The sequence below is a fragment of the Cimex lectularius genome, unplaced genomic scaffold, assembly GCF_000648675.2.
Source record: "Cimex lectularius strain Harlan isolate CLEC.00 unplaced genomic scaffold, Clec_2.1 scaffold90, whole genome shotgun sequence".
Lineage (NCBI taxonomy): Eukaryota > Metazoa > Arthropoda > Insecta > Hemiptera > Cimicidae > Cimex > Cimex lectularius.
This window is the reverse complement of record NW_019392684.1, coordinates 63530-77441: the sequence shown is the minus strand read 5'-3', so window position 1 is coordinate 77441 and position 13912 is coordinate 63530. Positions and strand designations below refer to the sequence as shown.

Here is a 13912-nt window from a genome sequence, read left to right as displayed (position 1 = left end):
AGCCCGTTTTAATTCCCTGAAAAATGAAATTTGAAGCATTGCCAAAGGAAAAATCATAATCCGTCCATACCTGAAAATATACTGCAGGTTCCGTTGACTTTGTGCAGAAAAAAATTACGTAGGAGTTTATCGATCCTATTGACCGTTACAAGTGGACTTTTCTCATTTATTTTACGCGCTTATCTTTTTAATTATTGTTCCACAGATATGTAATTTTTTCAGTTTTTCGTGGTATTTCTGCTATATTGGATATGTGTTAAACAGAACAATTATCACCCGTTACAGACACCCGTGTGAAAAGTACATGACATGTTTATTACATACGTCTGATCTCTCAAGGACGGCTATCACGTCTGCACGACTCGAAATCGTGATAGTGTGAAACATTCATGTTATAAATATCACGAAATTAAATTTTCTTGTTTTCACATAACTTACTAATTTGCCCTGGTGCAGGTTTAATTTAAAAATTTGTTACAGTTCGATTTGATTCTTGGCCGTTTGATTCTACCGAGGCGCAAAATATATAAGGGCAATAATATAGCAATGAAGGCAATAAAAACAGGAAAAGAATTTTTATTTCGTAAGCGGTGGCGTTGACAGGGCTAAAAGTCCGAGTTCGAATCCAGCGGCCTTGCATTCGAACCCGACATACTTAGAGATTGAGCTTTTTTCAAAAACATCGACACCCGAGAGTTGATATAACCTTGTAGTTGATATACCCTAAATATATAAATAATAGGCCATTGTATTGTTCAGCCTACGGTGAGATGGAAAACTACTTTTCTTATGATGAATTTTTTGGGGTAAATAGAAACCAGTATGTCGGATAGTTGATTTATTTAGGATTGAACATTTCAGGCTCAAAAGCCCCAAAAGGTTTACAGAATTAAATTATTAAATTAAATATTCAATCTCACCAAGCGTAGAAATTAGAGATTTATAGAGACATACTTAGGCTTATTATGTTTAGGTCTGGTAAGGGTTTTAGGGGGTGCTGAAGATGGTTTTTTGAGCCCGAAACATCGATCAAAATAAATGGATATCTGGTTTCTTTAAAAAAATAAAAAATAAATAAATAGGCCAGTCAATAAATAATAGGAAATGCGATACCACGTGACAATTTTGTTGTCGAAGCGATAATCGCTATTCACTGCGAAGGAGTCAAACTCGATATGATAATTCATCATGTTACTTTACTCGCCAATAATTTTGTTTTAATCAGCACTGCTAACAAGGATTGTTCTACTTAAACCTTTTAATTTTTTCGCTTAATAGAAGTCATTTGTAAGTTATTTTTTAGGCAATGTTCAGGCGCTGAGGGGAATTAATTAATTGTTTTTATCTTAATAATTATGCTCAAGGAGAAAGTTTAGGCTCTTTAAAGAGTGGGGTCGGTCGTTTTAGAATGGGAGCGAGGCTGTTGGTTTCTTGAACCTTAAGGGCCCCTTGCACCAGGTTTAAATTGGGTTCAGTGAACCTAGTTCCTAATTTAAACCAAGTTCAGAGAGAGAGAGAGAGAGAGAGATTCAGAAAGAGAGAGAGAGTGATACGGAAAGAGAGAGAGAGAGAGAGAGAGAGAGAGAGAGAGAGTATATATATATATATATATATATAGAGAGAGAGAGAGAGAGAGAGAGTGTGTGTGTGTGATACGGAAAGAGAGAGAGAGAGAGTGTGTGATACGGAGAGAGAGAGAGAGAGAGAGGAGAGAGAGAGACCACTAACGATGGCGCGACTTGATTATAGTAAATGCATTAAAAAACAAAATAAAAAAACCCATAAAAGTAGAACATGCGAGATCAAATGCATTGAGTTCTATCTTAAAAGAAAGCTTGTTTGATTATAAAAGGGGCAAATGCATTCCTGCCTCACTACAATAATAGAAATTGGAATCCGCTCTCGACCTTCTTACCTTCACATATTTATGTACAAAAGGTGGCTTTTGGGAGTGTCAATAGACTTCTGTGACACGAGGAAATAAAACGAGATCTAATGAGGAACTACCACAAAATTCTGGAAAATGAAAAAGTAAATAATTAAAATAAATTGGTTGATTTTAACGGTACCTGACCAATTTAAAAAAAAAGTGAACATAGATCAAGAGACCTTTGGAAGAAAGGTGGCTCCAAGTTCAGGAAGGGTAATGGGTTACATATATGGCCCAAAGCTAAAACAGGTGTACGTGTAGAAATAAAAGGGCCGAACTACACACCCCAACAAATTTTCAAACTGCAATCAGTGCAATACAAACAATTCAATGCTCAGTGGTTGATAAGGGGGGCAAGAAAAAGAAGAAAAAACGAAAGGTGGACATATTTACATACTCTCAGGCAGCCCTTTATGGCTCACTTTAAAGTAATCTTGTTTTGTTTTTCCAGGCAATTTAGGCTATCCATACTTTTTACTCCAAAAAGTCTGGATAGCCTAAATTGCCTGGGAAAACAAAACAAGATTACTTTAAAGTGAGTTCCCGGACATGAAGGTATAGAAGGAAATGAACAGACTGACCAACTAGCCAAAAAAAAAGTGAAGCCCTCTCACCTTGGGACCAGAACCAATACTGGTTGCACCGGAATGAGTACTAAAGTTGGAATTGTAAAAATGGCTTGAGAAAGTACTAAAACTGGACAAAAGCACCATATATGATGCAAGCTAAGAGATAAATAAATCTCTCAGAAAGGAAGGCGAAGGAATTTTTCTCTTTCAGTAGATAGGATTTGAGAAAACTCTCTTAACTTACATCTAAAGAAGATGTGTAGACAAAAAACAGAAACATGTCTACTCTGTCTCGTGGTCAGGAGGAACCAGAGACATCGGCACAAGCATTACCCAGGTTTAATGAATTACCACTAAGATAAGGCAATTCTCAATCTCTAAAAATGGAAGGCGAAGGAATTCCCCTGTCTCAACATACAAGATTTGAAAAAAAAATTATAGGCCTCTATACTCATAGGGCTACAAAAAATCAAATTCAACTTGTTAGTAAATCACAAAAATGACGATTACTTTTATTGTATATTATCCACAGGTGCACCTTAACGCTGAGGCAGGAAAGCTTGGGCACGGGGCTAATATTTTTCTACCTAATACCACCAAAAAAAAAGTACCATTAAAAACGGTCATCCCATGTCCTTGCCTCTCCGTTAGCATTTATTTGCAGAGAATTACTCCTTCCCCATGTTTTTATAGATCTGTACTGAGTTAGACCTAGCGAAATGGACTAGTTTTCTAAAAGAAAACACTTTAAAATTTTGATTGATTAATCCATATATGGCATGTTAAAGAAAATGTTTTTCTACTACACGACCGCATCTCATGATCTGTAAATAATTATATTAATTTTACTTCTTATCTAAGGTTTTGGTCGAGATGAAAAAGCTGTGTCACGAGCGAAGCTACATCCTTCGGGCTCAATAAGCCGCTGCCTTAACCACTTCACTAAAACTAAAACAATTGCCAAAACCTAACAAATATAGAGTTTACTAAATGGCATTGGAGTTGAATGTCATAATCATAAGCGTGAGAAAATTGGGTCCGTCCATTATCGCTGTTACACTTACGCCCATTTCCCTAGGTCAAATTCAGTACAGATCTATAGTTACGATTGCTCAAGTGGTTAGAGCAGCGGCGTAATGAGCCGAAGGTCGTGGGTTCGAATCCCGCTAGTGGACTAACTTTTTCATCTCAACCAGACCTTAGAAAAAAATTAATTAATTGAAATCTTAAGAGATTATCGAATATGTAATGTGAGTCGATGGTCGTTTCATATCATCTCGGTCTGTCTATCCACGCTAGTTTTGGTCTTGTCAGGTGGGTTTTGGCATTTCGCCGTATTCATCAGTGGGTATAAACGTAAAAAAAAAGTTTACAGAAACAGACATCCAAAAAGAGGGAAGCTGACCAGGATTAATAGGAAATGACCAAACTACAAATATATAATGGTTGGAAGTCTTAGGCTTCAGGGGATTTGTGTCAAAAGAAAAATGTTTACCTTAATCGATTTTTTTAAATTTCGAAAATTTTCTTTTGAGATCGCGTGCTGATGAATGCATTTGCTGAACAATATAACATGAACGTATTTTACAGGGTCTGGATTTCCTAACTTCACATTTTTCGACCGGATTGTCGTTAATTTACGTTGTTTAAGGAAAAGATAAACAACACAATATTCGTTAGAAACGTTCTACATTTCGCTTAATTAAGCTGAAAACGAGGGTCTCAAAGCTACTAAATCTAACAGGGCCGAAAAGATCCTCATTTCCAATTAGACGCATAAGTACCTGGAACCGGACTCACTCCTTGACCCACTTCGGAAATACTCAGACAAAATGTAAAAAACTTGTGTTTATCCCTTTCCTTTTAAATTTCTCGTGTTCTCGGTGGTTTTTCATCTCAAGCCTTTTCTAATAGGGAACTTAAAGGGTTTAAGCGTGAGGAGTATCTTTCAGATTACACTTAAAGTCATATTTATGGACCTGAAACCTGTCTTTCTTAAAATAAATGGCACGGTAGTGTAAAACCGGTTGTCGTCCACAATACACATCTGAGGTTGTTCACCTGAAAGCCTTATTACAATATTCAAAACAAATTTAAAAATAAAGCAATACTGTTAATGTTGTTTTTGATTTTAATACTCGATTCTCCACACACACGCACGCGCACACACACACACACACACACACACACACACACAAATAATATTAATAATAACAATGAAATAAATAAATAAAAATAGGGCAGGCCTGTCAATAAAGGTGTGGCATATGCCAGCTCATACACACTTCCCCCGGAGCATTCTGGGTTTAACGGCCACATACCAGATTACAACTTGGCAAAACATGATCAAAATAGAACAGGCATCGTATATATTAAAAAAAAAAAAAATCTCATTTCACTAAACAAGATAAAATAACCAAAACTAAACTCAAATCTCTTACCAGAAAACAAAAAATGCTTTTAAACATAACTTATTTTCACATTTTATTTTTTTTATCAATTAATTATACACAATTTTTTCTAAATGAAAAATTGGTCAGGTGGGATTTGAACCCACAATGAAATAAGTATATGAATAATTAGGAATAATTTGATAAAAAATAATAAAAGTTGGTATTAGCCATAACAGTTAATAAAATGTGATTTGCGATTTGCTTACAATTGGAATAAACAGGGAGTCAAAATGATAAGTTTGTGGTATGGGTGATTCACAGTAGCTCAAGTGGTCAGAGCAGCAGTGTATTAAGCTGAAGGTGTTGTGGTTACAAATCCCGCCTGTGACTCAGTTTCATTTTGAAAAAAGAATTGTGTATAATTAATTGAGATATAAACTTACTTCTTTTTATTTCAAACTAAACTTATTTACTTCACTTATGTATATGTGTGAGAGGTCTTTTTGAGTTTTGCAGGGTGATGAACGTTTAGTTTAGACATTAGGGATGGTCAAAGTTTTGTGATCACATTTGTAATTAATACTAATATGTTGTATAGGTTATAAAAATCATTTTTTAAAAATTGTTTATAATCTTTTAGTTGTAAAGTATTATGACCATTTTTAATGGGTGGAGATTACAAAACACTCATCCATGGCCATGGTAGTTATTACTTTAGTTTTTTAACCTCTTCTTCTGAATACTTGTAAATTCACATATCTTAATTACAAAGTTAATGAACTAACCATGTAATACCTGTAAATGATATTTCTCATTTTTAATAAAATAATTGTTATTTAACATTTATTTACTGTTTTTTAATCCTGTTAAACAATCCTCATTATCTGAAGGTCAAATTGGGAGTCATAAAATAGTTGCAGTACATGGTCGGGTAGTTTTTGGAATTGTGGATTTGATTTGTTTTCTACGATGCTTAAGGTTTCTTTTAAATCTGAAATGTAAAATTTGCATTTTTTCTTAATGATAAAAATTCTCAAATTTGTAATCATTAACATAAAAAATATATATTTTCTTTTGCAATAGCAACTTATAAAAAACACAATATTAAATAACAGCTGGAGCATGATTTTAAAATTATAATTATGTAGGTAAAAATAAACGCCACAATAACTCTACGTTTATATATTCATGTTCAAATAATTTAATTTTTTTAAAAATTATATATATATTTTTTTGTCTGATTGGATATAAAAAGGATGATACAAACTACGCAGATTTAATCGCTGCGATAAAAAGATAATAGTGAGTTTTCTTCTTTTACAAAGTTTTCATAAATTATTTTGGAAAAAATTGTGAAACATTTCTTTTTGCAATTTGAAAATGTCCGGTTTAAATATATATAATATATTACTGTTGATTATTGTCATAGTTATGTGGCATTATTAAGGAGCAAGCATTATTGATAAGAAGAAATTAGTTGAAATCATTCCTAATAAAAGTACTTTCTTTTAGGTTTTGTTGCTTGCTCAGCCACTAATCCTATTTGGTTCATTAAAACTAGACTACAACTCGACTATGCTTCTAGTGGACAGCGCCTTACAGCACTGCAGTGCATAAAAAGGATATACCGTCAATCTGTACGTTTGTTCTACATATCTTTGTACAGTTTGTTTATAAAATATAGGAGACGTAAATGAAAATCTCCTTAAATAAAATTGGAGAATTGTTTTATAAAAAAAAATTTAATAATGGAACAAAGAAATTTTTCTTTTGTTAAATTAATGATTATTAGGATAATTTTAAATAACCTTAGAAGTAGAAAATTAATTTTTTCATAAAGTGGTTTTTACTATAATAAGGCAAATTTTCAGGGATTTCTTGGTTTCTATAAGGGAATTACAGCGTCTTATTGGGGTATATCTGAAACTGTAATTCATTTTGTCATATATGAAGCGATAAAAGCTAAACTTACTGAAATGAGGGTGGACAGGAGCGAGATTAAAGGAGAGGAAAAGACTTCAAGGGACTTCGTCGAGTTCATGATGGCAGGTGCATGTTCCAAAACAGTGGCTTCATGTATTGCTTACCCTCATGGTATGTCTCATTTTTATGGTTTTCTAAATTAATATTTACATTAATTAAACAAAAAAATGGCTAACAGAAGTCGCAAGAACTCGTTTGAGGGAAGAAGGAAACAAGTACAACAAGTTTTGGCAGACTTTAGGCCTGGTGTATAAAGAAGAAGGATACAGGGGTGTGTACCGAGGCCTGGCGACACAGCTCGTTCGGCAGATTCCAAACACGGCCATAATGATGTCAACTTATGAAGCTGTTGTATATATTCTGACAAGTTACTTTAATTCTAATAGTCATTTTTATGAAGAACCTAGGTATGAGTAGAAAAATCAACCATCTTTAAATGCTAATTATTACATGTTTTTATTTATTTTTCAGGGTTATCCCGAACAAAGCTTGAAATTTTGTTTGTTAGATAGGACATTTATATGAGAGGTTAAGTATATGAAGGCATGTGACTTTTTCATCGAATCAGGGTCAATCGAAGCATACATTTTTTTCTTGTGTGTAAAATTAGTCATTTGGAACATTTAAGATTGAATGCTATGAAAAGAAGTCAACACAATTGGCCTTTTGTTACTGTACATAGTTTGTAAAAAGATATATTTGTTAAAGAAATTATAAAAATTTTGAAATGCAAATGTGATATCCAGTTTTCTTTTGTTTTCCTAATGTTTAATTACTTAAAAAATTTAATATTGTATAATTCTATATAATTAATTTTTACAGTAAATGACAAAAAACAGATGGAAATATTCTAATTTTCTTTTTGTTCTTACCAAATAATTTATTACTGTAATTTATTGTAAATATCATTTGGTTTTAAATGTTTGTTTAAATTAGCGCTCTGATTTTGTTTCATGTCAGTTTATCAGTATGAATAATTAGTTGAGTATATAATCTCCACGTTTTAAATTGATAATGTATTACATGACATCTTTTGTTTTTCTTAATTTTTGCTCTTTTTGAAAAATATGTTTTCATTGATATTTTGTAATATATTTTATTTTTGATTAAGTTTTCTGTAAATACATATTGAATAAAACAATCATTTTTTTCTGTTCTAAAGACAAACAAATAGTACAATGATATTGCAGTTATTTGTGTTGTTGCACTTGTTAGGAATCATAATTATTATAGTTTCTAGAGTAAGCATTGTGATTCTGGTCATTATTTTTCAGCTATCCTAGTTTAATGTAGTTTTTTATCCTAAATATGTTCATTTCCAATGCAGTGATTGCTTTTTGTGCGTAAGTGTGGGAGCTTTTTTTTAAGTACGTATTTTCTCTGAGACTTTAATAATAAGACTGCTTAAAGTTAGTTCTTTCATTGTAAACCACTTGGAGGAATATTATGATGATATGAAAAAATTGCAATAAAAAATTTAATAGTACACCTAGTATAAATTTCCACCTAATTTTCATTTAATAATTAGTCTAAAAAAAATGACATCAAGTTGTTAAATAAGTCTGTAGTATTTTTTGATGGCAAATTTAATGAAAATTTTAGGTAATTGTAAAAAATAAATTAATAAATATGTGAACCATTTTGTTCCAGTGCCTGTTGTGATATTGTAATTTTGTAAATCTGTCCTCCCAGAACTTCTCAGGATGTTGGGAGATAAACTCCTGGAAGTGTTTTTACAGTCCTCAAGGAAAGGAAAGTTTTCTCTGGAGTTTTTCATAGTCCGGAATAAGGAAAAACGGGCAATATCAGATGAACATTATCCTGGTGGAAAATGCTGATTGTTTTTGGTCAATTGCTGACTTTAATTGCAGTGATTTCTCCTGAAGCTTAATTACCATGAACATCACAAATTTTCTTAGCAATCTGGTAATAAAAATCATTAAATGTTGAAAATGCACTATTGTTTCCTCCATTTTAAATTAGCAAAATGATCTCAAATGAAACAACAACAACAAAAGAATAAAAACACCTTAATTTCTGTAGAGTGTAAACAATAATGACTAAATAAACATTATAGTAGATGATGGGGTTTGGTCTGTGAGTTGGCGAACTCATGTTGAACCGGCACACGGGCACTACTGGGTCTGTCTTCACTCGCGAGTTTTTTGTTTGAGTTATTCAAACGCGTTTCGGCATTACACCATCTTCAGTGAAAAACTGAAGTTTAAAGTTTTTCACTGAAGATGGCGTAATGCCGAAACGCATTTGAATAACTCAAACAAAAAACCCGCGAGTGAAGACAGACCCAGTAGTGCCCATGTGCCGGTTCAACATAAATAAACATTGCTTCATAAACACTAATGATAAAATTGAAATATTGAAAAACACTATGGACTCTTTTCCAACCCAATACTTATTTTATTAACATTAAACATTAAAACACATATTGTGAAACATGGTGAAATTTGCGATGTGTTGATCTTGATCGAGAGTTTACGGTGTTCGACATTTTCTCATTTTGACTGTTATTAACTAGTTCAAAAACAATTGGCATGTACATAATTAACAAAAAATAATTTTGAAAATTTTTGTCATTTTTACATACTACATACTTAAGACAATAAAAAAATTGAATGCCATGGAAGAAGGTGTTTCTGTATTTTGTATTTTGCTTAATTTCTTAGTATCAACATCACAATCCTTTTGCATTTGAATCTTTCATTACATACACTTTGTACATACGATTTAACTGCTCGACAAATATGAAGAGCAGTACTGTGTTTGGAGCTATTTTGAGGTAGTATGGAATGAAACCCTTCCATAGGGCTGTCACTCCTTCGTTTTTAATCGTCTTTGTCCATACATCTGCTAGGCCCTTGTACGCTGGCACTCCAGAAGTTCTTTTCATCATTTGCAATCTGAGAATTGAATGTTATTATCAATTTTTTTGGGTGGGGGACGGTGGGGTCACCTTGTTTTAGCAACGTCTATTGGAGTTGTAGAAAATGCGTAAATCAGGCCTGAGGCTAAACTCGCAAGAAAGTGAACTCCTATACCATCTTTCATATATTCTGAAAAAATCATACAGCTCTTAATTTAAATAATTTTATAATTATTGGATCTTGCTTGTTATTGTTTTGGTAGTTTGGGTCAGACTTTGCCCTTAATAACCACCAAAGTTTGACTTAGAGGGTTTTTCAACAAGGATTTTCATCTCCCTGCATTACCCGTTTTACCCTAAAATCACTGATTCTGAAATACATTCTTTCTTTTGTACATAACATTTACTCAAGTAGTGTGTTGTGTACTTGATATTACCATAAATAACACACTATTCTAATTTTGGGTCAATAAAGAACTGGATATTCTGCCCACACACATTCATGCTTATAAATATTTTCTCACAAAACAGTAATCCCAGAGAACATTTTATCATCTAATTTGTTATAAATACAATAACAGAGAACATCTTATCATCTAATTTGTTATAAATACAATAAGGTTAACTGCAATAAAAAATCTATATATATACAGAAGTACCTATATTTCATACAAAAATTAGATTAGGGGACTCAAAGTTCTCAAGCACAATTCTCATATTGAGTTGCATTCCTACCTGTTCTCTATATGGAGCCAAGGAAAAGCACTGTTCAGTTAACTGGGTCACTAATTTTTCTCTGGATGCTGGACACATACACAGAAAGCACAAAGTAAGTGTCATGTGTCTACTACGTATGGCCAGTTAGGATAATCCTTCTGGGGACTCTTAGTACTCAAGAGCTTCTCAGATGACCCAGTAGCACTGCCACCATTTTTTACTATATCCTATGGATCATATAACATCAGCAGGCGGATTGCAATTGAAAGGTCTGGAGAGTGGGATTTTACTGCATTGTCTGCATGGACATTCCCTTCCAGCCTGATGTATCCATGTTCCCAGACAACTACTGCCAGTTTTTAAGATGCTGCAATTAAACGGGTCTTTTGACAAAGCACAAGAGGATCCAATGAGAATCTGCCCTTCAGAACCCACAACGCACTCAGGGAGTCAGTACAAAGTATATAAGTAGTAGTATGTATCCTTGCTTGTGATTTGAATTAATACTAATTTGTTTAAAATAAAATGTAATTATATCGTTATAATGTAAATTAAGATAAAAAGTGTAATTATATGTAAAATCCTCCAAATATTTACAAATATGTAAAAACAAATACAGTTTATTTGCTTCTGAATAGCATGAAACATGAAAAAAGGGCATCTAAAATGGTGTGAGGGCTCAAAAAAAAACCTTACTCCGGTATTGATCTAATAAATTAACCTTTGTTGAATTTAATATAACCCCATTTTTGTAAGGACCAAAAATGCAGACTTTTGTATGACTAACCCATTATTTTTGAATATTTTGTTTTGGAGTAAGAGTATTTCATGTTTTGTACTATTTAATATTTAGAATTGTAATACAAGAAAATTCTGGACACTGTGAAATTTTTTTACCTCTTTTCTATCCGTTTCTACATGCACTTAAAAGTGAACACTGTTGGTATATACAGGCTGATATCCTATTGGAGTTATTGCCAATAATTTTCATTTATTTGCCCATTTTAAAAGAGGCCTGAATGACAAAGAAGTGTAAATGCAGTATAAATCAAAATTATTTTTTGCAAACATGATAAAAAGAAAGGTAAAATATATTGTTTTTCATAGTGTCCTATCTAATTGACGTTGCCCTTGCTTTCAATAGTAATTATTTGTTATACCTTTAGACAAAAGAAAAGATTTGGCTTGTACATAAGTAACAAGCTGTGTTACATTGCCAACAAGCGCTCTCAGAACAGTGGGAATAACACCTGCCCATAAATTTACAATACCTTCTTCTTTCCTTATTCTTAAAAAGGCATCTAAGACATGCTTATATTGCCTTTGTTCATTTAGTGCGAGACGCCTGTCTGCTGTCATCCTGACTAAAATGACCTACATGAAATATTTTCTTTTAATAAGGTTGCAAGCAAACATTTGCACAAAATAATATTAATATTACGTCAGTCGGTGTTGCAATTAATGAAGCAACAAATCCAGCAGTAAGACTAGCAGCGATTTGTGGTTTTAAACCCTCATATCCAGAACTGTAAATATATATTTTTTTTAACGACAGTAAAATTTTGAAGAATCTAATGAAAACAAATTACGTTTTAAATTTATCGATTAATAACTGAAAGACACTGAGCCTGGTCATAGTGTAACAAAGTTGTCTTGCAATGTTAGCTGAAAACCCGTCGTACAAGGCCAAAGGCCCATCCCTACTTATTATATTTGTGACAGCATGAAATGAACTTTTGTGTACTTTTTTAGCACCACCCTCTCCACTTAGCTGCATCCTGTTTTTTATAACGTCTATCGGATGGCAGAATATTACCGCTCCAGATCTAAAAACATGTTTCAATGTTTGAAAACTGATAACATTAAATTAGACATCTGTTTACATACGCAGCGATACCACTAATTATGAACGTGGCATATTTGGGTATACTTGTTTTCTTTGTTTTTTCTTCCCTGCTAAGTGACATTCTGCTGTTTCGTTGATAAATTATGCCAAATTTGTGTTTTTATGATTTAAAAAAAGAATTATTATTTACTCAAACATATGATAAATTTATTAAATAATCTATTTTACATCAAAATTTCATATCCAAACATTACGACTAATCAGATATCAGACCAATACCAAGTTTTGCCCCTTTTTGCCACTTTCCACAGATAGTGATGTGTATAATATGTCATATTATATCTTCTGTTCGTCGAGACTAATAAAGAAACAATTAACAAATATAAAAAATATCATTCGGAGATTATGAGATGTTGTCAGGTGTGATGTAGGTTATAGAAAAACATTTTATTTATTGTGCCAATGTTTCACTCTTTATTGAGATCATCTTCAGGGCATGGGATTTATAAACATTGTTTAAATTTTACAAATACACGTAAGATGTGAAAAAATGAATTTATACAATGCTAGAAATTGTAGATTAAAAAAAAAGAATTTATACAATGCTAAAAAATGTTGATAAAAAAAATGAATATACAATGCTAGAAATTTTTAGATTAAAAAAAATGAATATATATCGATAATATGCATATATCATCACATCACACAAAACATATAAAACAATCATCACATTCCACACATCAAACATTTCTACATAGTCTAATTCTTCAACAATTTGGCTTTCCTTTCCCTAATTATCCCAGTCTATATAATCTTGAAAAGATGATCAGGCCGAACCATTCCCCATTTTTTCCTATTGTCGGCAACTTTCACCTCAAAGAAGCCGACTCCTCATATAAAAATGTCTTTCTTTCCCGACTTCCTGCCCCACCCCTTCAAAATCCAACGTATATAAACGTAAAACATCAATATCTCATTCGCACTCTCAACACATAAGACAAAAATGACACACCTACACGGAAAACAAACACTGAGTGAGTACAAATACTTTGATTGTATCTAAAATTTTCCAGCATTGTAGAAATAGAATTACGAGACCTCCTAGGAGGCCTCTAGCCTCTCCGTGATGGATCAGGGAGAGTCACCCACCTTTGTGCCTGAGCGACAACGAGGTTGGAGCATTGTATAAATTCAATTTTTTTATCAAAAATTTTCGAGCAATGTATAAATTCATTTTTTTAATCTAAAATTTTCTATCATTGTATAAATACATTTTTTTGAAAATCTAAAATTTTCTAGAAATGTATAAATTCATTTTTTTCCACATCCTACATGTATTTGTAAAATTTAAAAAATGTTTATAATGTTATGTCTCAGGCCCTGAAGATGATCTCAATAAACGTTGGCACGATAAAGAAAATAAGACAAAACACTAACAAAATACAATGAAAAAGTATGTATTTTTACCATTTTTATCTCTTGTACTAATCGGGTCAAAAATTGTTAACAACATGTACAAATACTTTCTTAAGCTAACGAAATATCAAAAGTTCCAAAGACTTTGAAAAGGTATGTGTTTTTACTGGTTTTTCG

At 32.5% G+C, this 13912-nt stretch overlaps 2 protein-coding genes across 2 annotated transcripts in view; one reads left to right on the top strand and one right to left on the bottom strand.

The window, feature by feature from the left end:
- LOC106666481 (mitochondrial carrier protein Rim2) overlaps positions 1-8361 on the top strand; it is a 34598-nt gene extending 26237 nt beyond the window's left edge. Inside the window, exons 4-7 of the mRNA XM_014393708.2 lie at positions 6405-6529; positions 6764-6986; positions 7054-7282; positions 7347-8361. Coding sequence (XP_014249194.1) covers positions 6405-6529; positions 6764-6986; positions 7054-7282; positions 7347-7368 — 599 coding nt within the window. The 3' untranslated portion in view covers positions 7369-8361. The remainder of the gene's footprint in view (positions 1-6404; positions 6530-6763; positions 6987-7053; positions 7283-7346) is intronic.
- Positions 8362-9267: 906 nt separating this feature from the next.
- LOC106666479 (mitochondrial 2-oxoglutarate/malate carrier protein-like) lies at positions 9268-12534 on the bottom strand. Its single transcript, XM_014393706.2, has 6 exons — positions 12361-12534; positions 12063-12299; positions 11915-11999; positions 11634-11847; positions 9847-9946; positions 9268-9793 (listed from the first exon to the last, which is right to left on the bottom strand). The coding sequence occupies exons 1-6, from the start codon at positions 12438-12440 to the stop codon at positions 9568-9570; spliced, it is 942 nt and encodes a 313-aa protein (XP_014249192.1). The 5' UTR covers positions 12441-12534; the 3' UTR covers positions 9268-9567.
- Between the last annotated feature and the right edge of the window lie 1378 nt (positions 12535-13912).

What these genes read in the sequence shown, in the direction of transcription:
- LOC106666479 (XM_014393706.2), bottom strand. Translation starts at nt 12,440, where the DNA reads ATGTCACTTAGCAGGGAAGAAAAAACAAAGAAAACAAGTATACCCAAA. An exon ending in ATAATTAGTGGTATCGCTGC is followed by an intron (nt 12,300 to 12,360) that starts GTATGTAAACAG and finishes ACATGTTTTTAG; the next exon opens with ATCTGGAGCGGTAATATTCT. An exon ending in ATCTTTTCTTTTGTCTAAAG is followed by an intron (nt 9,947 to 11,633) that starts GTATAACAAATA and finishes TGATTTTTTCAG; the next exon opens with AATATATGAAAGATGGTATA.